Consider the following 23,524-nt stretch of genomic DNA (forward strand, 5'->3'; position numbering starts at 1 on the left):
CATGTAAAAAAAATGAAATCTTGCCATTTGTGACACAGATGGACCTAGAGGGTATTATGCTAAATGAGATAAGTCAGACAAAGAAAGCCAAATGTCATATGACTTCACTTATCTGTAGAATCTAAAAAATATATATAAAACAATACAGACTCAAAGACACAGGAAACAAATTATTGGTTGCCAGAGTGGGGAGGGGTCTGGGGAACAAGGCAAAATACATAATGAGAATTAATAGGTAGAAACTTACAGTTACAACAGAAAGAAGTCAGGCGGATGTAATGTACAGCATAGGAAACACAGTAATACCGCAATAACTTTGTGTGGTGACAGATTCTGTTAACTAGAATAATCATGGTGATCATTTCCTAGCTTTAATATAAAAATATCAAATCACTATGATGTATACCTAGTATGAAACTAATGGTATATTGTATGTCAATTATACTTCAATCTAAAAAAAAAATCTAGGCAGATAACTATCTTTTTTTTTTTAAGATTTTATTCATTTATTTGACAGAGATCACAAGTAGGCAGAGAGGCAGACAGAGAGAGGGGGAAGCAGGCTCCCTGCTGAGCAGGGATGCGGGGCTCAATCCCAGGACCCTGAGATCATGACCTGAGCCGAAGGCAGAGGCTTTAACCCACTGAGCCACCCAGGGGCCCCCAGATAACTATCTTTTAATCAGATAAATTAAATTAAATTAAATTAAATTAAATTCTCATCACAACTTATTACTATAGAACCTCTGGGCTGTGTTATCATTAGTAGCTAGATACATAATTATACCACTAATTATAACTCTGAAACTAGTCAGTTCCATATCAAGTCAGTTCCATAGCAAATTTGATTTAACTTGTATTTTTAACTTGAGAATTAATTCTTATTAATTATTTCCCTTCTCTCTTCTTAAAGTAATTAAAGTATTAATACTTAAATACAAATATTGAACTCTGATTAATAATGTACATGCTAAAATATTAGGGGGAAGGATACTGTGGCCTGCAACTTACTTTGAAATGCATCAAAAACATAAAATGGACTGAGGGGCTAGATAGAAGAATGTATACTGGGACAGATGTGTGATAAATCAAGTACAGTAAAGTACCAATGGCAGTATCTGGGTGGTAGGTACAAAGATGCTCACTTTAAAGTTCTATTTCTCTGTATGTTTGAAAATTTTCATAAGATACTGTGATGAAAAGAAACAAGGAGTAAACGCTTGTTAAATCATTATATTATGTGCCAAAAACCAATTGATTTATGTAGGATGTCTGAGCCAGTAATAAGGGGATCACAGGCAGCTATGTTTACGAACTCTTGGGCTTGCCTTGTACCCTCTCTTCTCTTCTACCTTGGTGTCAACTCTTATTTCCTGCTGCTGTCAAGATGCCCAATCATAGTAAGCATTCCATCCCCTTTAAGAAAATACGTTATTTCTGGGGCGCCTGGGTGGCTCAGTGAGTTATGCCTCTGCCTTCGGCTCAGGTCATGATCTCAGGGTCCTGGGATCATGTGGGCTCTCTGCTCAGCGGGGAGCCTGCTTCCTCCTCTCTCTCTGCCTGTCTCTCTGCCTACTTATGATCTCTGTCAAATAAATAAATAAAATTAAAAAAATATATATACATTATTCCCAATTTGCTAATAACAGCCAACAACCAACTTGTCATTAATGTGTTTAAAAATGGACTCTGAGGGGCTCCTGGGTGGCTTAGTGCATTAAGCATCTGCCTTTGGCTTAGGTCATGATCACAGGGTACTGGGATCGAGCCCCGCATCAGACCCTGCTCAGTGGAGAGCCTGCTTCTCCCTCTCCTTCTGCGGCTCCTACTGCTTGCACACGCTCTCTTTCTCTGTCTCTCTCTCAAATAAATATATAAAATCTTTTACAAAAATGTTCAAAAAATAGACTGTGAGTAAAGGCATCTCCCTTGTTATAAGAATCAAAAGAGATCATATATGTAAAATGTTTAACAATGCCAGACACATAGTTAACACTCAATAAATACTACTTTATCATTTTTTAGAAAAATAGTTGTGTTTTTTTTAAAAGATTTTATTTATTTATTTGATGGAAAGAGAGATCACAAGTAGGCAGAGAGGCAGGCAGAGAGAGAGGAGGAAGCAGGCTCCCCACTGAACAGAGAGCCCAACATGGGGCTCGACTCCAGGACCGTGAGATCATGACCTGAGCTGAAGGCAGAGGCTTAACCCACTGAGCCACCCAGGCACCCCTAGTTGTGTTTTTTTAAGAAAGTTCAAAGTCTTCAGTGGGCTTACTTCCTGAACATTATGCATGCTCATTCTTCACCTTAATGAAAACTTAAATTTCTCCTGAATGTGTCATAAAGCTGGTTGTCATTCATTCTAGTTTTTGCATTCATAAGAGTATTAGTCTTTTTGGACTATAAGAGAGTAATATAAGCTTTCTATATTTTTTATTATGTTATGTTAGACACCATACTGTACATCATTAGCTTTTGATGTAGTGTTCCATGATTCATTGTTTGCATATAACACCCAGTGCTCCATGCAATCCGTGCCCTCCTTAATACCCATTACCAGGCTCACCCATCCCCCAACCCCCTTCTAAAATGGAAAATAGGCATTCTAAATAATATTAATACTATTCATTAAAGATCACTGGATCTGTCCAGTACCATTTAGAGTGGTGCATCCAAATATTTTACCCCTACTTCCTGGCACTTATAGAAAACGATGTATCTACAGAGGACTTTGAATTAACTAGGGAGTCTGGGCAAAGCCAGGGTCAACAAGCTCAGGGACTTGGACTATGCCTGGAACTTGACCAGCCCCCACGAGGGAATGAGGTTCTCAGTTCACAGAATCTGTTCATGGCATTTGGGAAGCTTTAATCCATACATTTGTTAGACAAGAGTTTAGAATGGTTATCTATGTAATTAAGTTCGTACATCATTTAGTTCATAAATTGTCTACATACATGCTCTAGGTTCACAGATTAAAAATGTTTTGCCCTACATTAGAGACTGCTGAGAACAGCCAGGTTAATGATAATATCATCACCCAAGCCAAAGCAAACAAATATTCTCTCAGACACTGCTGCCCTTATGACATTTTTAATGAATTTTGTTTCCTTCTTTTTAGGAAAGAGTCAAAAGAAATTCACCTGAGCTGTATTCCCCAAATAACTTTTTTAAATCAAAGATAACACAAGTTTTCTAGTAGTAAAAATACTATGCAAACTTTAAGAGAAAACTTTAAGAGAAATCCCATTTTCTCCATATCCCCCCACCTTCTAAATTACGTAACTCAATGTCTTTAGACATAAACTGTCCATAATCTTTTACAACTATAAAATCAGATTCCTTTTTTCAAAAAGTTTTCTCTTCACTGCCATTAATTTTTTTAAATGAGTAACAATGGCATGTGACAGAACTGGTATATATACAATGAACTACTTTCATTTAAAACTGTTTCTAAGAAAGCATCAACCAACCTGGATTTACCATACACAGTGTATGAAATGTATAGACATCACTATTTCAATATAAAGCCAGGTGCTAATAATACAGATTGACCAACACTCTGAAATGACTTGCTATTTTCTAAAATAACATCAGTAACAGACCTGAGGAGTTGTTGGTTCGCTTCCATTAACACTGTCGGGAGATTTCATAGCTTGGATAGATGCATTCTAAGAAAAACAAAGAAACATCATAAAGAAAAGGAACAAAAAGCTAAGCTTTTAAAACTGTGAAGAACAAAGACCAAGAACCAAGACCTATTAGACACATTTATCAAACAAAATTAGTTCATTTATTAGAATGTTTTCATGCAAGGCAAAACTAGTATGGTGAGTATTTAGAAAATTTATTTTGCTATAACATATGTAACTAAATAGCAAAAATTAGTATGTAGCAAAGTTTATTTTAAACTAATCACATATCTCTCCCCATTATGATGTCCCCAGTTTTTTCTCCCATGACAAACTAACATCAGGGAATCAATCAGCAAACCTCATTCAAGGAGACAACTACCCAGAAAAAGAAGTAATGTCAAGTATTCCCTGTGATCAAATAATACTCAAAGTTATTTGGGCTAAGCCCTGAAAAACATCTTTATAACGAGAAATGGAAATGCTTCATTCATCTGAAACCAGCAATCTAAATGAAATTATTATGGCAATTTTCAGAAAAATTTATAATTAAAAAATCTTCCACATATGAAAGCTTTTTGTTTTGTTCTGTTAGTATGATGAATGTTCTAAGTTAAGTGACATCCTACTGATCACCCCTTACTGGCATTGATTTCATGGTAATGAATGAATTCCTTGAGATTCAAAATTCTATACTGCATTCATAATACACTAACCAAAATTAGAGCTATACAAGTAGCTCATGATAAAATAACTTCTAAGTTTTAAACAAAGCATTAGAGCAAATACTAGCCACAATGTTTCAGTAAGTTGGTAGTTAAATTAGACATTTCCCATACATTTCCATAGTGGACCACGGAAGGGTCAAATAACTGACCTTACTTATTCTTAAATATAAGTGGAAAAGGCACTTGGCTTTGCAAGTGTTCTCAAATTTTTGAACTCTCATTAGGTATTAGATACAAGAAATTATTAATTTTCAGGTGTGATGAACATATTGTATTATATATTTTTAGTCATTATCTTTTAGAAATAAATACCAAAACATTTAGATGGAATAAGGTTTCTGAAATCTGCTAATAATCCCAACAGAGATGGAGACAGAGGAAGGGAGGTGTGTATGTGTGAGTGGGTGGCTAGAGGAGCGCAGCAGTACAATACTGCAATAAGATGGCCATGACTTACTAACTGAGGATACTGGGGGATGAGAGAGAGTTCTTATACCACTATTACTACGATTTCCACTTTCAGTTTGGATTTTTCTCTAATAACAACTGAAATACCTTCTCCCTCTAATATAAAAAGAGTTTTGGGTGTGGAGTCTGCTTAAGATTCTCTTTCTCCCTCTCCCTTTGCTCCCCTTACCCCCTGCTTGTGTGCTTGCACGGGCTCTCACTCTCTCTCTCTCTCTCTCCGCAAACAAACAAAAAGAGAGTCATCAAATTTTATCAGTCTAAGACATTTTCCTTTAAGTTACATAGAGGAGAAAAGTTAGGGGAACATAACTTTTATCTTCCTGTTCTCTGCCATTTCAAAGGATTTCAAGTTGTATATATGGCTATATTTGTGTAGCATGATAATTAATGCTTTCTGGCTCTAAAAATAAACTACACTATACACTATAAAATAAAAAACATACTTTATAGAATTCAATAAGTCTTTCGGTCCATATGTTGAAAATTAAAAAACAGTTAAATTATGGAGAAAGGAAATGAAATCGTTCCCTAAAATATTTTAAGTTAGGAGGAAGAGTGATTACAGAGTCCATATTCTAAGTTACTTGACACATGACTGTGGTCCATACAAAAAACTATTCTATAATTATCTGACCTATCACCCTATCAGAAAAACACAACCTAACATTTAAAAACTCTCCCTCCCTGCATACGTATTTCAATATACGTATTAACCCATATATTTAAATAAATGCAGAACAGTTAGAAAAAGCATTGGTTACGTGACCTTGTAAATTTAAATTACAAAACTGTACAAGCAAAATTAAAGATTTTGAAACTACCTGAAATGCCTTCTTCATTTCTGCCCAGCAAATTCTCATTTACCTTTTAACTTTCAAATGCAACTTCTTTAATGAAGCTTCATACAGCTTGCCTGAGGCCTAACACATTCCCTATGCCTATATTTTCTTCTGTGAAGGTTTAATTCCTTTGTATTTCAAGCATATGTCTCCATACTAAACTATAAACTCTTGAAGGGCAGGAATCCTCTATTTTCATCTTGGTCCCCAGGACTTAACTTCTGCCTGACTGGTGGTAGAAGTTCAGTATATGCTTGTCAAATCCTGTGCAGTTACTTCCTTCAGTATGAAAAGACTTCTGAAGTCCTTCTCCCAGAGAGAAGCTCAACACATGTCAATACTCAACTGTCACCAATACTTTCTCCTGGAGGCAATTCTAAGACAAGAGAAAAATTCTTCTAATCTAACATGCATTTAATTTAAAAGCACACACAGATTGCCGGCCAGATTTATCTACAATTATGTTTTGTTCAATCTTTTGACAAGTATTTATTGACTGCTGAGCATTAAGCAATTTTTAGAACTTGGGGTCATTTTGCAAAAAACTGAATTAGCTAAAAGTCAACAGCTAATAAACTCATAAGTAGACCCTCACTAAATTTGTATTCCGTTATAGGTTATGCTATGGTTTCCCTTTGTTACATGGAAAGAAGTTAAGTCTTTATCTGAACAAAATTCAAATAAGACTAATGAAGACTTTTAATCTACTTAAATTATTTTTAAATAGTTCAAAAGCCTCTATTTTAAAATCATTAGCATTCCTCACAACAGAAGAGGTCCTTAAATTACTTTTATGTATATGGAACTGGGCCTCAGAGAAGCTCTTTTTTTTTTTTTTTTTTTTAGTCTCTGTTATTATTACATGAAGTATAAAGTAATATCATCTTGTGTTTTTAAAGAAACTGGTAAGTTATCTTTAACTGGGACTCCTGTCTCCTTCTCCAACCAGTTTTGAAAATAGTGAGGTATCACTTATAGCCAGAACGAAGGAGAAATCCTTTGCCCTAAGATCCAAGCTAGGACATCATTAAAACCTTCAGCTGCTTTCTTCTCTAAAACCAAGTTCAGGGTGCCTGAGTGGCTCAGATGGTTAAGTGTCTGCCTTTGGCTAAAGTCATGATCCCAGGGTTCTGGGATCAAGCCCCATGTTGGGCTCCCTGCTCAGCAAGGAGTCTGCTTCTCCCTCTCCCTCTGCTCCCACCCCACTTATTCTCCCACTTATTCTATCTCTCTCTCTCTCAAATAAATAAAATCTTTAAAAAAAAAAAAAAGTTCAGAATGTAATTCAGGATTGCTACTGACTCTATGCAGACCAAGGTTTTCCTGGCTGCATGGATTAACTACAGAAATGTTCTAATTTTATCACAAGCTACTTAGTAAATTAAACCAATTCTCATCATTTAAAAAAATCTGAATCCCAATTCAGTCAGTGTCCAATGCAACAAAAAAAAGCTATCCTTACTGGGCAATCAAACATATCTAAGTTTTCCTAAATTAAGAACTTAATAAGACACATATGAAAACAGTCCACTTTCTCAAAGTGAAATTATATACAAGATTTAAAATTGTATGAATTCAGTCAACTGAAAAATAATGAGATAATTACTTCCTTTCAGATGTTTAATATATAGAAAACCAGTACTCTGCCAAAATAAGATGTAATTATTTGTTACAGTAGAATCCACCTACCTGCTCAATGTTGTTCAATTATGGATTTATATACAATTTTTTTCTTAAAATGTGAGTCACATCTTAAAATATTTTGGCCTCCTACCAATAGTAAGACAGAGATTTCTAGCAATACATACCATGTTTCGTTAATGTGCAAACATTCCCTTGAGAGAAAACTTGGAGTTTACACTAAGTTGAAGGTAGTCTTCACTACATTAATGAAAACAGTGTTACTTTGTTGTTGTTAAAAAGCTACCAGAAAACATACCAGCCATCAGAATTCAGCAATTCACTCTGATTTTTTAGAGCAGGGTTAGCAACAGGGCACTGAAGATGCTTTGAGAGACAGTCAGTGACAAGCAGCATGAGATTTGCTTCTAGAATTACCAAATTACTTTGCTTCCCCACAAAGGGAATGCAGAAAGCGGTGGAAGGACTCACCACACTGTCAGTCTGTGTTTTAGGCTGTTTGGAGGAATCCAAAGCAAAGATAGTATACTCAGAGAGAAAAGCAGGCTCTGCTATCATCCCGGCTAGTAGCTGTCTCATTCAGTGTAATAAGCAGAGGTATAAAAATAAAACAAATAATCAAAAACAGATCACAGTAAGGGCATGTTGCAAAGTGTTCTCTCCACAAGGCATACACAACAGTATAATGACCTTGCACCACCACAACTGCTACCATCTCTCCACCCACAGAAATAAGTTGCTGGAAAGGTTAGGAATGGAGAGGAGTTGAGCCGTTGAGAAACTCAAAGCCCAACTTTAACCAACTTGCTTACTGGCATACAAACGATATATGCAACAGCCACAGAAACACACCGCATGTCTGCCAATTTGGTTTAAGAGTCTAACCAGTAAAAACCATACATGGTAAAGAACACAAACCCTTAACCCTTAATGTAACAAATACTGACCATTTTTATACATTCAAAAAGAAAGCAGTGAAATTTATGGTGAGGACAAAACACATAAAATTTTAAATAATCATTTATTTTGAACTTAGAAACAAAAATAGTTTTCTCCAATATGTACAAAGGAAACTTTTGAAACTGAAATTCATATAACAAGTTCTAAGGATAAATTCTATTATACTAATTATTTTAAATGTATTCTCTTCTGTCCTTCAGTCTTTAGAAACTATATACACCAAAATATTAATAATCATTATTAGATTTAGAAGAAATTATAATTAAAATGAACTTTCCAATGTAAAACAGCTGAAATCTGCATAAGCTCTGTGATGTCACAGAGTTTACCAATGTCAATTCCCCCGTTTTGATAGCATACAATAGTTATACAAGAAAACTTTGGGAGAAAATGGGCAAAAGGTACCCAGGTCCCCCCTAAAAAAAAATTTTTAAACCTGTGGATCTATGATTATTTCAAAACAAAAACTAAAAAAAAAACTAATCTTCTGCAAATATTAACATAGCAGTTAATGTATATTATGTTATATATTATATATAAGAAAGAACAGATCAGAAAATAAATGTTGCACAAGCTTAAGAACCTTCACTTTTCATCTTAGTATGGTTGAGTTATGGATATGACTACAGAGACTCCACTAACTCTTCATCTGGTCCTAAAAGTTGAGTATTAGTGGTGTACTAAAATGTACTAGATGCCTGTTTGGCTCTGGGCACTTATCTTATCCAAGTTTCTACTCTTGCTGAAAATCTGAACTCTCCTGGCAAACTCAGAAAAGTCATCCTTGAAATGAATGTGATTTTAGTTTAATTTTTTTTAATTAAATTGTTTATTTATTTTCAGCGTAACAGTATTCATTGTTTTTTCACCACACCCAGTGCTCCATGCAATCTGTGCCCTCCCCAATACCCACCACCTGGTTCCCCCACCCTCCCACCCCCCCGCCCCTTCAAAGCCCTCAGGTTGTTTTTCAGAGTCCATAGTCTCTTATGGTTCACCTCCCCTTCCAACTTCCCTCAACTCCCTTCTCCTCTCCATCTACCCTTGTCCTCTATATTATTTGTTATGCTCCACAAATAAGTGAAACCATATGATACTTGACTCTCATTCATTTTCATCATGAAATGAATGTGATTTTAAATGAAGGGCTATACACATTCACTCTTCTTAGGCTTCCAAAATTAACATTTGAAATGAAGTCACTCTGTCCCACAACAAAATAATTTAAAATTTCACAGTAAAGAGTATATTTGAAAAAAACACAAAAGCTGATACCCAGTATAGAAAAACATATTGACCAAACATTTCAAAGGAAGATGGGCCCAAACAACAATTTACACTCCTGCCCCTAGCCCAAGTAAAAGCCAAGTGTATCAAAATTAGTTTCCATTGACAGCTACCTCAAAACCTAAAAAGAGCCTTTCTTCCCACTCACTGTCCTTGTTATTTGCTTCTTATGCCTATGAAAATCTTACACACATCAGTTCCCAAATATTCTCAATCAAATTCTGTCTCAACTCCGTACCTCTCAAACTCTGTTGAAATTCTAATCCAAATCTATTAAGAACTTAATTCACCTCTTCTGTGGTCCTTAGGTGAAGCCATCAGTTGAACTAACACTGACTGAAGCTCTATGTCTAAACATTCATGAAGATACATAAAACTCCCATTAGATATCTGTTGAAGGCTTTTGATCTATCCTGCATGTCTCTTATTCTCTCTATATACTTCTCTATCTCTATGAGTTTTCAGTGGATTTACTCAGTATTCTTTTTAAATACCCTAATTTTCCCATGAATTGGGACTTGTCTGAGTTTTATTCTATGTTTTTATATCAATTTTTTTTTACTTCAAGGATTTCTAATTGGTTCTTTTTCATATCTACTAAATCTACTTTTGTTTTGGTCTGTTTTTCCCCCATAATTTTATCTTCTTTTTCAGAGAATTAATAATTAATGTATCTTATCAAAGATATTTGTTTTTAAAGTTTTTTCTAGACTACTCTATTAATTTGAATTTCATCTAGGATAAATTTATATTCCAATTCTTGTTTTTACTGACTGTCTTCCTAGCATTTGTTTTAGAATTTTCATTTACAGGTTCACTTTGAAGAAGGTATTATCTTTCTCCTTCCTTCTGTACTCATCTTTCTTTGTCCAGTCAATCTGATTCCCTAGGCTCCAGTTTGAGTTTCCTGTCCTATGGCAATATAGAGGTTATCACAGACTCAGTCACAATAAGCCAAAGTGAGTTTGCTTCAGTTCTTGGTCATGAGGCCTCCCCCTAGGGACAGGAGCGTCTCATAATGGGCCACAGAGAGCTCTAGGCAGCAGTTAGTGAAAGCTTTTCTCAACCTTTTTCATCCAGTGCTGGAGGCACCTGTTCAGCTCCTGGCTTGCAGCACTAAATATGAAGGTCCTAGCCAGGGAAACGAGGAAGAAAATGTTATAAAAAGCAACCAGATTAAAGAAGATATAAAACTACCTCTGTTTACAGATGACAACATCTTATACATAGAAAATACTAAATACTCTACTAAATAACTATTAGAACCTAATAAATGAGTTCAGCAAGGATACAAGAGTAATAAATGAGTTCTGCAGGATACAAGATCAACTGACAAAAAGCAACTTTACTTCTACAGAGTGACAATAAGAAACCAAAAATGAAATTAAGACAACAATCCTGTTTACAGTAACATCCAGAAGAATAAAATACTTGGAAATAAATTTAACAAAAGTAGTACAGACCTTATATTCTGAAAAGCATACTTTTTTTTTTTAATTAAAGAAGACCTAAATAAATGGAGGAGAAGAGGGAAAAAAGGGAGGAGGGGGAGAAGATAGAAAGCTTCCCAACTAATAAAAACTGATAAAGACAACACAAAAAGAAAAGTACAAACCACTCTCCTCACAAATAGAGTTGGGAGAAATATATAAAACGTAACTATCAAAGTGAGTACAGCAGGATAATAATAATACAACCTGATCAGCTGAGTTGATTTAAGGAATGAACAATTAAGCCAATATTAGGAAGCTTAATATTAGGCTTAATATTAGGAAGCCTATTAATATAATAATTAAGCTTAATATTAGGCTTAATATTAGGAAGCCTATTAATATAACTCATATCCTATCATTAGACCAAAAGAAAAAACTATGAGAACCGAATAGATACCAAGGCAATTTGACAGGGGTAAAAGACTTTCATTAACCAACAGAGCTGGTAGGGACAGGTGGCTTCCAATCTAATGTCTAATAAAGTAAAAGCATACCAGCTTTGAAAGTCAATCTATTTAGGGGCAAAATTAATTCCAAACTTAAGAAGAAATATTTCTTACCCATTACTTTCAAGACACTTCTCAGTTATTTCCTAAAGAACAATGCCTGTAGCCCTTATATAGAATAAATTTATAAAATGTGCTTAAGATGTATCAAAAGCTGAGAGTGTCATAGAATAGTACAAACTAACTTGGAATGACAAAGACAACTAAAGAAGCAGTATTTTATTTCTGAAAGATGTGTCAGATCAAGAAGAATAAAAAATAGGGGCACCTGGCTGGCTCAGTCAGTGGAGTGTGCAACTCCTGATCTCAGGGTTATAAATTTAAGCCCCACCTTGGGTATAAAAAGAAAGAAGAAAAAGAGGGGGAGGTAGAGGAAGAAGAAGGTGGAGGAAGAGGAAAAAGTGACGTCTTTCTCAAAGTTTGGGAAAGCATTCCAATCCAAAGCAGCCTGACGCTTCACTATTTCTTCCCTTGCAATGTCACAATTAAAAACTTAGTGTGTGTGCTATCCAAGAGCTGATAGGTACAGAAAAAGCCTTTCCATTTCTGTATAATAATAATCTTTTTTATGTGATACAAAAATTATGAGTATTTCCATACTTCTGAATTCACTTGCTACTCACAAGAACCCTATGAGAGGAAATATTCATTATAACACAATTCTAAAGATGAGAAAGCTGAGGCTCTATGAAGTTAAAAGCAGTTACATCCAAAGTCACAGAGCAAGTAAGGGATGATGTTCTGTGATCCCTCCACTGTTCCAGGCTGTCTCTCTGCACATAGGGAAACAAAGAAGCAAAAAAGCATAAGGTATTTATGAACACACTCTACTAAACAGAAAGAATCCATCAATTAACCACAACTATTTATTTCTTTGCATCATTTTTTTAGCAGAACAAAGAAAGGATTCTAAGAAAGTAAACTGATTTCTGGAATTTAATTTTAAAACAATACAAAAATGTTGTGTAGACGAGTCCCTAGGATATGGATAAGAATGGACATGCCTAAACTATGAGGAAGTGTGTCCAAAAGACAGCAAATTAGAGGGCAGGGTAAGTGAAGATATCAATCCTTCTTTCAAAAGTTCAGCAGGTAAAGAGATAGACAGATAACATCCCTAGGATCTTAGTCCACATAATGGTCCATCTATTTCCCTCCCTTCAGGTCCAGGGACCTCAGCAAAGCAAGCTGGGCAGGCCTTCCCATTTTCCATGGTTGCCCCCCCCCAGGAACAACTTAATGAGCACCTACTATGTGCAAACCACCATGCTAGGAGATTTACATGCTGGTAAACCCCCACAAAACATGTATTATTATTTCCATTTACAAAGAGAAAACCCGAGTTGCTGAAAAGTTAACTTTCAAAAGTCCTTCAGCCAGACTGATCCAGACGACTCCAAAAACCATCCTCTCCTCAGTAGTCTATACCAGGTCTTACACCAAACAAATTACATAAACATATCTTCATGCTCTTAGAAAAATCATTAGATTCAGCCACAAGAAGGAATGAAGTATGAAACATGCTACAACATAGATAAACCTTCTAAACATTATGCTAAAAGAGCCAAACACAAAAGGTCACAAATTATGTTTCCATTTATACAAAATATCCAGAATAAGTGAATTCATAGAGGTAGTAAGTATATCAGTGGTCATCTGGGGCTGGAGGAGAGGGAGCATGGGGAGTAACTGCTTAATGAGTATGGGGGCTTTTTCGGGGGATAATGAAAATGTCACAGCACTAGAGAGATGTGATGAATGTACAACACTGTGAATATATTAAAGACCACTTTGAAATTGTAAACGTTAGGTTACAAGAATTTAATCTCAATTTAAAAAACATCATCACAGTAGAACAGAGGGCAGGAGGCTACGGTAGCTTCATCTGCCCTAGCCAGCCTTTCAATGATCCTACACTCTCTACCACTCTAAAGCATCCAGCTCTAGAGGGGCAAAAAAGATTCATCTCAAGCAACAAAAAGGGAAAGGAGCTCTATGCTGAAGATAACAAGGCTATGCCCAAGATCACCGGAAGAAAGAGGATGATCAACATGCCATTTGCACAGGATGAGAGAATGCCAGAGCTCTGTAGACTTTAGGGTCAGTGCAAATCAGTCTATTCTCCTTTGCCTTCAATGTCCGAATCATAGAGATGATTTTTTATACCCTTGTAAGGAAGCCTACAATCAAAGACAGACTTGTTTAGATTTACATATAATATTTACCAACACAGGAAAATAGACATATTAGGAGGTATACAAAACCTTTAATTATCCAGAAAATTGTGTAAATGAAACCATCTACTTCTGAAGCATTCTTGATAATAAAGACTACTGTATCTACTGGAGAGATGGACAAATATTTATATTTTCAGTTAAACTTCCACATTTTGCTAAAAAGAAACATTATAACATATAAAACAGAAAGTTGGGATCTTCTGTATCAGAGATTTAACAAAATAAAAAACCAAGGGAGTGGGAAGATGACTAAGAAGGTAATTATATAATGCCCATTTAATCAATAACTTAATTATAAAATTAGAAAGTCCTTAAATTTTGTAAAAATAAACAGAATTGACCATTACATTGGTCAAAAATAGCTTTTAGAGTTGTCAGAAAACACTTCAAAAGCAAGGAGATGAAGGGATGATGCTGCTCTTTCACTCAGAAACACTTCTTAAGTTAAATCTAGGAAGCACAGGATCTTTAGGACTGAAATTTGGGAATCTGGGAAGAAATAAAAAAATAACCTTCAGCTTATATAAGCCTATTGTTAAAGAATATTCAAATCATCCCTTTCAAAAAGGATTATGTTGTAAAGACATAGTCATTTAAAATGTTTTAAAGCATCCCCGATGAAATAATTTTTTTTTTTGAAATAAATATTTTTTAAAAAGCACAGTAGGGATTCCTGGCTGGCTCAGTTGGAAGAACATGTGACTCAGGATCATGAGTTCAAGCCCCACGCTGGGTGTAGAGATTGCTTACGTGAATAAAAAAGTTTTAAAGATATATATAAAGGAATCAATAAGTTACTTTCAAGGTTTCAACTGTATTGTGTATAAACCAATATACTATAAAATCAACCAATATACTAAGTATAGTAATGATGCTATCAACACTATTTGCCAAAATGGTTCTACTCAGTACTGCAGCTTTCATTCAAAATAGTTACATGTATAAACTAAGTTCAACAGCATTAAATTTAAAAAGTTAAAGAGATGTAATACTGCAAGGGATCCACAAGAAAATGATATCCCACAGAAAGTATGCATATACTTCATATTTTAAACAACTTTGTCAGATCATTTAAATCTATACACCAAGAACACAGTATATTATGCCATTAACTTTGAATGCAAAAACTATACTGTGAAATATTTTTTTGCTATCAACATCTACTATAAAAAGGTTTAAAATGGGGTGCCTGGGTGGCTCAGTCAGTTAAGCATCTGCCTTCAGCTCAGGCCATGATCCCAGGGTCCTGGGATTAAGCCCCATGCCACTTCTCCCACTCCCCCTGCTTGTATTTCCTCTTTAGGCTATCTCTCTGTCAAATAAATAAATAAAATCTTAAAAAAAAAAAAAGTTTAAAATCTTTTTAATGTAACCTTAGAAAAAATTAAAAAATAAAGTAACCTTCATCAAAACAACATGGAAAAACCTCTCAAATTTTTAAATTTGAAATCCATCCTATAACCCAGCAATCCCATTCCTAGGATTCTATCTTCCAGAAGAACATCATTATAGATGTTTATGTACAATGCTCAGTACAGTACTGGTTATAATACTGAAAAGATTATAAAATTTAATTTATAATACTGAGACTCTCTCCAAACTAATCTACAGAATCAATACAATCCCTCTCAAAATCTCCACAGGTTTGTTTTGTTGTTGTCATTGTCTATGTTTCATTTTGTTGTAAGTTTGTTTTTGTGAGACTTGAAAATCTAATTCTAAAATTTATATGGAATTTATATGGAAAGAAATCAGAATAACCAAGACATTCAAGAAGAACAAGGTGAAAGTGCTATGGACTGAATGTGTCCCCCAAAATTCACATATTGAAGACCTAGCCCTCAACGTGATGTTATTTGGAGGCAAACTTTGGGAGGTAATTAACTAGAGAAGGTCAAGAGAATGGGGCTTTCATGATAGGATTAGTACCCTTAAAAAAGAGAAAGAGACAGGAGAATTGTCTTCCCCCTACTCCCACCCTAAGGAGTATGTAGGTACCAAGAAGGGCCATGCTAGGACATAATGAGAAGATAGCTACCTGCAAATCAGTAAGAGAGCACTCACCAGACAGTCAATCTGCTGGCATCTTGACCTTGGACTGCCCAGCCTCCAGAACTATGAGAAACAAATGTCTGTTGTTTAAGTCACTAGTCTATGGAATTTTGTTAAAGCAGCCCAAACTGACCAAGACAGGAAAGACCAGCTCTAGGGATGACAAGATTTAATATAAAACAACTGATATTAAGACAATGTGATATCAGATCAAAGACAGACAAAGCAAACCAGGGAAGAGAATAGAGAGCCTATGCAAATACAAACACTAACTTCTGAAAAAAGGCAGCACAGTAGATCAATGTGAGAAAAATGGGACAACTGGATAGCCATACAGATGGGGTGGTGGGTAGGGAGGAGACACAGACATGATTCCTACCTCACACCGTGCTGAAATAAATCAGTTCCAAATGGAATGTAGACTGAAATGTGAAAAGTGAAACAGGATATGGGAGAATGGGCAAAATGAGCATGAAAGAGAGCAAGAGGTATAGGCTTCCCATTATGGAATGATTAGGTCACAGGAATAAAAAGTACAGCATACAGAATACAGTCAAAGATATTGTAACAGCATTGTATGGTGAGAGATGGCAGCCACACTTTCGGTGAGCACAATATAACTTACAGACTTGTCAAATCACTATGTTGCACACCATACCTCAATTTAAAAAAAATTATTTTTGAAAAGTAAAACAGGAAAATACTCTCAGGGTAAGAAAAGAATTTTTTAATAAGAAATAAAAACACTAGCCAGAAAATAAAATATTAATAAATTATAATACATTAAAACTAAGAATTTCAGTTCATCTAAGGACACGATTAAGAGAATAAAAGGGCAAGCCACAGGGCAGAAGAAGATATCTGCTAGGCATATATCCAATAAAAAACTCCTTCCATATATGTTAACTGGAATTTAAATAAAAACTTGAAACAAAAAAGAAGAAGAAGAAGAAGAAGAAGAAACATCAAGATCCTGAAAAAAAACTTCTCATTACAAGAAAAAAAATGTGTAACTATGTATGGTGATGAATGGTAACTAGACTTGTGATCATTTCAGTGTTTTCAAATATCAAATCACTATACTGTACACATGAAATTAATGTTATATGCCAATTATGCCTCATTAAAAAAAAACCATCCACAATATATAAAAAAGAGCCACAAATCAATAAAAGACAAACCAAGAGAAAAATGAGCAAAACACATAAAGAAGCACTTCACAAAAAAATATATCAAATGGCCAATACACAGATGAAAAGTGCTCAATCTCATTAGTCATCAGAGAAATGTGACTTAAAGCTACAATAAGAGAACACGACACACCCATGAGAATGGCTGAAATTAAAAAGACTAGCAAGAATGTAGAGTACCAACAACTTTCAGAAACTCCTGGGGGCAAGGTAAAGTTCTACAACTATTCTGAAAAACAATGGGCCTTATCTTCTAAGTGCTAAAATTCTATATACCTTTTGACCCAGTGTTCCACTGCTAGGTACAAACTAAAAGAAATGCAGGTACATGTGGACCAAAAGAAACGTATAATGATGTTCATAGCAGCCTAATTTATAACCCCAAACTGTAAATAATGAAAATGGTTAATGTTTACAACAGAAAGCATACTTAAATGGTACTATAAAAAAAGGAAAGAAATACCAAAAGGTCAGGATGATAGTAATCTTTTTGGGGGGAAGAAGGCAGCGCTATAATGTTGGCAGTGTCCCTTCTGGAACCTCAGTAGCAGTTATGGGAGGGTTCCTTCATAACAATTCTGTGATTTGTACATTTTTGTTTTACTCTCTTCTGTACCTGTATCACAGTTCACAGCAAGAAAAAGAAGATGGAAAAAAATCTAATCTGAGCTATGGGCCTAGCTGCAAGTCACAAAAAATCAGTTAAGTTCAGATTCCAATCAACAGCTTGAAAATACAGAACTTTTTCCTATATGATGCTTGTTAAACAAATTATTATCAAACTATTATAAACCTCAAATATTAATGATAGAGCATACTGTCCTTTCAAATTAAGATTCTCAAAGAAAACATAAAAGCAAAACTGCTATTTATAAAAAACAATAATTATGTTATTAATAAAAACACCTAGCAATTAAAAATTGACCTGTCAAAATAATTTTCCATTTTGTTATCAACAGTAGCCTGCATTTTAGATTAATAAGCTTCTTGTAAGAGGTTTATTAAAGAAGAAATTCCAAACATACCTCTCTATTGGGTGTACCTTCATCAAGTTGCTCTGTAAATGAAGATGTCCTGCTCCTGGTTCTTGTTGGTGTTGAAGAATTGGAGGGAGCCTAGATTAATAAATTATTGCACAAATTAGATAGACTAAATGGGACTATGTATTGTGTAGTCTTTCTCTCAATTCATGCCCAAAGAACCCCATGAAAGAAAGGAAAAAAACAAACACATGAAAAAGCAAACAATACCTAAAACAATCAACTAGAAGACCTAGGCTGCCTATGGGTCCTTGGTCTGACTCTACCACTAACCAGAACTGTGACCTTAGCTAAACTAACTTTCTGAGGGCTATGTGTCCTCATATATAAAATAAGGTTGTGATATTAACACAAGATGATAACATTAGGGGAAAGTGAAACCAGCTGAGGAGTATATGAAAACTCTTTGTACGATTTTGGCAACTTGCTTATAAATCAAAATTATTCCAAAATTCAAAGATCATGAAAAAAATAAGGTTGTCAGTTCAACCTTTAAAGTGCCTTCCAGGCGTGCCTGGGTGGCTCAGATGGTTAAGTGTCTGCCTTCGGCTAAGGTCATGATCTCCAGGTCCTGGGATCTAGCCCCATGCAGGGCTCCCAGCTCAGCAGGGAGTCTGCTTCTCCCTTTCCCTCTGCCTCTCCCCTCTTCCCTATCCCTCTCATCTAGGGCTTGTGCTCTCTCTCTCTCTCTCTCTAATGAATAAATAAAATCTTTTAAAAAATTTAAAAATAAAGTGTCTTTCGCTCTAATATTCAATACTATGTAATGCACAAGTAAATACCTCTCTAGTTAAGGGCCTTGCTTTTAAGTCTACTTGGCACACCACAGCTGGATCCTAAGATGCCAATCCATTTAGTTCTGTAAAGGAGAGCCTGACTCCTATAATTTTCAGTACAAAAGTCCTCAGGAAAAAGGGCCCAAAATGTAAACCAGAAGGTTGAAGTCTACTCTAATGTGAACTAAAAAAGAGTCCTAAAAGTATAAAGCCAAAACTTTAAGACTCTCCCTCACCCATAATAAAATAGATCTGAACTCATCTACACATAGAAATAAGGCTTGATATCTTACCCTTTTGTAGTCTGCAAAGCTCTACATCAATAAAAGGCATTTAATAAATACTTGCTAAGTAAATGAGTGAACGAATGTGAGCACATACTGTTGTGGCTAGGCTGGAACAGAGAGGTCATCAGGAAGAGTGTACACACATTCACATACATACATACATACACATATAAACATATTTACTTTACAATAAGTACAACATTTCAAATTAAAATAGATGTTTCATAAGCAGTATTGGGACAAATGGCCATCCATATGGGGGTAGAGACACCAACCAGATGCTCACTTCATATTCAAGCTGTATTAAAGATTTAATTTTTTAAATGTTTATTTAAATTCCAGTTAGTGAAAAAATAAATAAATAAATAAATTCGAGTTAGTGAACATACAGTGTAGTATTAGTTTCAGGTATATCACCCAGTGCTCATCACAAGTGCACTCCTTAATCCCCATTACCTATTTAACTCGTGATTTTTAAAAATTGAAATACAAAAGAAGATATGAGAGTTTATTTCTACAATCACTGAGTGGAAAAGAGATTTTTCTGTCAAAACCAGAAATCAAAAGGAACAGTTTAATTGGAGGGAGGGAGGAAAATATCAACAAAATAATGACAAAAATTTAATGACCTTTTTTTTCCTAAACAGATCTTGTAACTCCGTAAGTTATAACTCAGAAAACTGACTAACTCACTATCCCTCTCATCTAGGGCAGGTGACCTGAGCTCTACCAATGAATACACCCACATGAGACGCTGAGTCACAAATAAGGGATATAAGAAAATAGACACAATTTTAAAGTTCATCATCTGGTGAGCACAGAGACAAAGCTTTATGCAGCTGTGCAGAGGAATTATTGATTCAGCTTTCCAGATACCAGGAAAGGGCTACTTTTAGACAGTGATCATCTAGTCACTTGAAAAATATATCCCCACTTTAAATATTTACAATCTTTACACTTTGGCTTTCATGCAAGCCTAATCAGTAACTGAGAAGCTCATCAGCTCTGGATTAACTAGCAAAATCAAATGTTGGAATGTGCGAAGTTGAAGAATAGGTAGGTCATAAAACACAGTGTCTTCAGAAAAGTAGTGCCACCTGCCAAGTTTGGACTGATGGCTGGTAGGTCTTGCCCTGGAGTTGCAAGAGTAAGGATCACATATATTACATATGATTGTAAAATATAAAACATGCATTAAAAAAAACTGTACTTGATCATTTATTGGAAGGCCCTGGATTTTCAATAGGCTATCCTCACTTCAAAATATAAAGGGATTTAGATTCCGCCAAACTAAACTTGGTCTAATTAATTCTCATAGCCAAGAGAAATCTAGACAGGTTTCTAAGCTATTTGTCACAACTGATATCTTTGTTGCCCATGAAAAAATTATAAACTAACAACTGGCCTCAATTTCAGTATAGGAAAAACCATATTAGTCACTATGGTAGACAGAATTCTAAGATGACCCCAATTGACCTTCACCCTGTGAATATGATGAGATCACTCCCCTATCACACATTACATAGTAAAAGGGATTTCTACAGGCATATTTAAGATTTCTAATCAGTAGTCTTTGGGTCAATCAAAAGATTATCTGGATGGGTCTACCTAATCACAAAAGCCCTTCATATAAGAGTCTAGAGTGCAAAGGCAGAGGCAGAAGGCAGAGAAATGCACCCCTGCTGTCCTGAAAGAAAACCAAATGCCTATGAGGGCCAAGTGACAAGGAACTGCAGGTAGCCTCTAGATCCTTCTTCAACAGCCAGGAAGAAATAAGGACTTCAGTCCTATAACCACAGAGGACTAAATTCTAGTACAGCCACATGAGTACAGAAGAAAACCCTAAACTCCAGTTAAGAACATAGTCTGGGGGCGCCTGGGTGGCTCAGTCGGTTAAGTGTCTGCCTTCGGCTCAGGTCATGATCCCAGGATCCTGGGAATGAGCCCCATGTCAGGCTCCCTGCTCAGCGGGAAGCCAGCTTCTCCTTCTCCCTCTCCCTCTGCCCTGCCCCCCGCCATGCTCTCTCTCTCTCAAATAAATACACCTTTAAAGAAAAAAAGAAGAATGTAGTCTAGATGACACCTTGTGAAAGTCTTTTTAATTTTTTATTTTTTACTAACATATAATGTATTATTAGCCCCAGGGGTTCAGGTCTGTGAATCGTCAGGCTTACACACTTCACAGCACTCACCAGAGCTCCCCAATGTACCTTGTGAAACTTTTTTTTTTTAAAGATTTTATTTATTTATTTGACAGACAGAAATCACAAGTAGGCAGAGAGGCAGATAGAGAGAGAGGGGGAAGCAGGCTCCCCGCCAAGCAGAGAGCCCGATGCGGGCCTCGATCCTAGGACCCCGAGATCATGACCTGAGCCGAAGGCAGAGGCTTTAACCCACTGAGCCACCCAGGCACCCCCTTGTGAAACTCTTAACAGAGAAGCCAGTCGTCCATGCCAGACTTCTGACCTACAGACTATGAAGTAACAATTGGGTTATCAGGCACTAAGAGTGTAGTAATTTGTTATGCAACATTAGAAACTGTATACAGTCACTTCTGAGAAAAAGAAGCCTTGAGTGGCTTACCCCTTTCATTATCCATCAAGACCCTGTTCAGATGTCACCCTGACTCTCTCCAGAATTGCTTTCCTCTGTGCAGCCACAGCACTATGCACACACTTCACCCATACTAGGAGTACTTGTCTCTCAATCCCTCGGTACAGAGACTACATCTACCCTTCACGGCAAATGCAACATCCAGCACCTTAGGAGGCCCTGTTCAATAAATAAGAGCTCTAAAATTACAAATATATTTTATTTATTTATTTATTTATTTATTTATTTGTAGGCTCCACACCCAATGGCTTGAACTCACAACCCTGAGATCAAGAGTTGCATACTTTACCAACTGTGTCAGCTAGGTGCCCCAAAAAATATTTAAAAAAAATTTTTTTTAATTATTATTATTATTTTTTTTAATTTGTCACAGAGAGAGAGAGAGCACGAGCGAGCACAGGCAGACAGAGTGGCAGGCAGAGGCAGAGGGCTCCCTGCCGAGCAAGGAGCCCAATGTGGGACTCAATCCCAGGACGCTGGGATCATGACCTGAGCCGAAGGCAGCTGCTTAACCAACTGAGCCACCCAGGTGTCCCCCAACAAATATTTTTAAATACTGTATCTCTTTTGATCCTCACAACCAATCTGAAAGTTAAGCAGGACAAATATTATCATCCCCAATTTCTCATCTCTGATAAGAAAATAAGAGAGTCAGAATACTTGTGTAGCTTGCCCAGGTTGCATACAAGATCTGTGTTATGGGTTAGGACACAGGTCTTCCGATTCCCTCATCCACTTCCCTGGTATTCTTTAGATCACTGTTTCTCAGATTTTCTTCCACTGGGACCCAGAGTGTAAAGACAAAATAAAGCACCCATTTTACATACAGACACCTCTAAGACAAAAGTCTTACAGAACCTTGAACTTTATGACAGAAAGTGTCATATTTCCTGATCAAGTTTATTCTTTCATTAAAAAAAAAAAAAAAGCCAGGGGGAGCCTGACTGGCTTAATCTCAGGGTTGAGTTCAAGTCCCACGCATGGTGTAGCGTTTACTTAAAAAAAAAAAAAAAAAAAGCTGATCTCAACCCACTAAAAGATTCCACAATTCTCTTAACTGCTTTCACCATACCATGTTGTCCTTGTAAGAACAATGTACATAAAGACAGCCACTAAACTCTAAAATCTAGACTACATAAAACATACTACTATATTTTAGTTATCTTAAAAAATAAAAATTAAAAAGCATTAATCCTAGCTGAATACCACAATCTAAAGATAACAAAAACACAAATTCTGGATTTTTGTATTACTGAAAAGTTCTATATCAAAGTCAAAACTATGTTAACCAAAGTTTACTCATTAGGGGCTCTACAATCTGGGAGTTTTCATGGAAAGAATTACTCAAGATAGCTGAATTGTTAGACAGATTTAGAAAAATATAGATATAAAACAGACACAGGCAGAGATATAGATATCTATCTAAAATTATAGATTCAAAAAAATAAAATAAAACAAAATTATAGATTCAAAATGGTTACACCTCATTGATACCTGAAGGGCCCTGGAGGTACAATGAGTTGTAACCATTTTGAATCTATAACTTTCTGAAATCAATTAACTAATTCTAGTTTGTTTTTTTAAAATAGATTTTTCTTTTCTGAATTTTTTTTAAGATTTTATGTATTTATTTGACAGAGAGAGATCACAAGTAGGCAGAGAGGCAGGCAGAGGGAGAGGGAGAAGCAGGTTCCCTGTTGAGCCCAGAGCCTGAAGCAGGGCTCGATCCCAGGACCCTGAGACCATGACCCGAGCCAAAGGCAGAGGTTTAA

At 35.8% G+C, this 23,524-nt stretch overlaps 1 protein-coding gene across 3 annotated transcripts in view; it reads right to left on the minus strand.

The window, feature by feature from the left end:
• Window positions 1–23,524, minus strand: part of GOLGA4 (golgin A4) — a 127,643-nt gene that overhangs the window by 93,097 nt on the left and 11,022 nt on the right. For 2 of the 3 annotated variants that reach the window (XM_080807338.1, XM_080807337.1), the window contains exons 2-3: window positions 18,062–18,151; window positions 3,609–3,674 (exon numbers count right to left, since the gene is read on the minus strand). In XM_080807338.1, the coding sequence (XP_080663464.1) occupies window positions 3,609–3,674; window positions 18,062–18,151 (156 nt within the window). Of the gene's footprint in view, window positions 1–3,608; window positions 3,675–7,782; window positions 7,882–18,061; window positions 18,152–23,524 lie in introns of all 3 variants that reach the window. The other variant, XM_080807336.1, reaches the window with a different exon arrangement.

Source organism: Martes martes, assembly GCF_963455335.1.
Source record: "Martes martes genome assembly, chromosome: 1".
In the NCBI taxonomy this organism is placed as follows: domain Eukaryota; kingdom Metazoa; phylum Chordata; class Mammalia; order Carnivora; family Mustelidae; genus Martes; species Martes martes.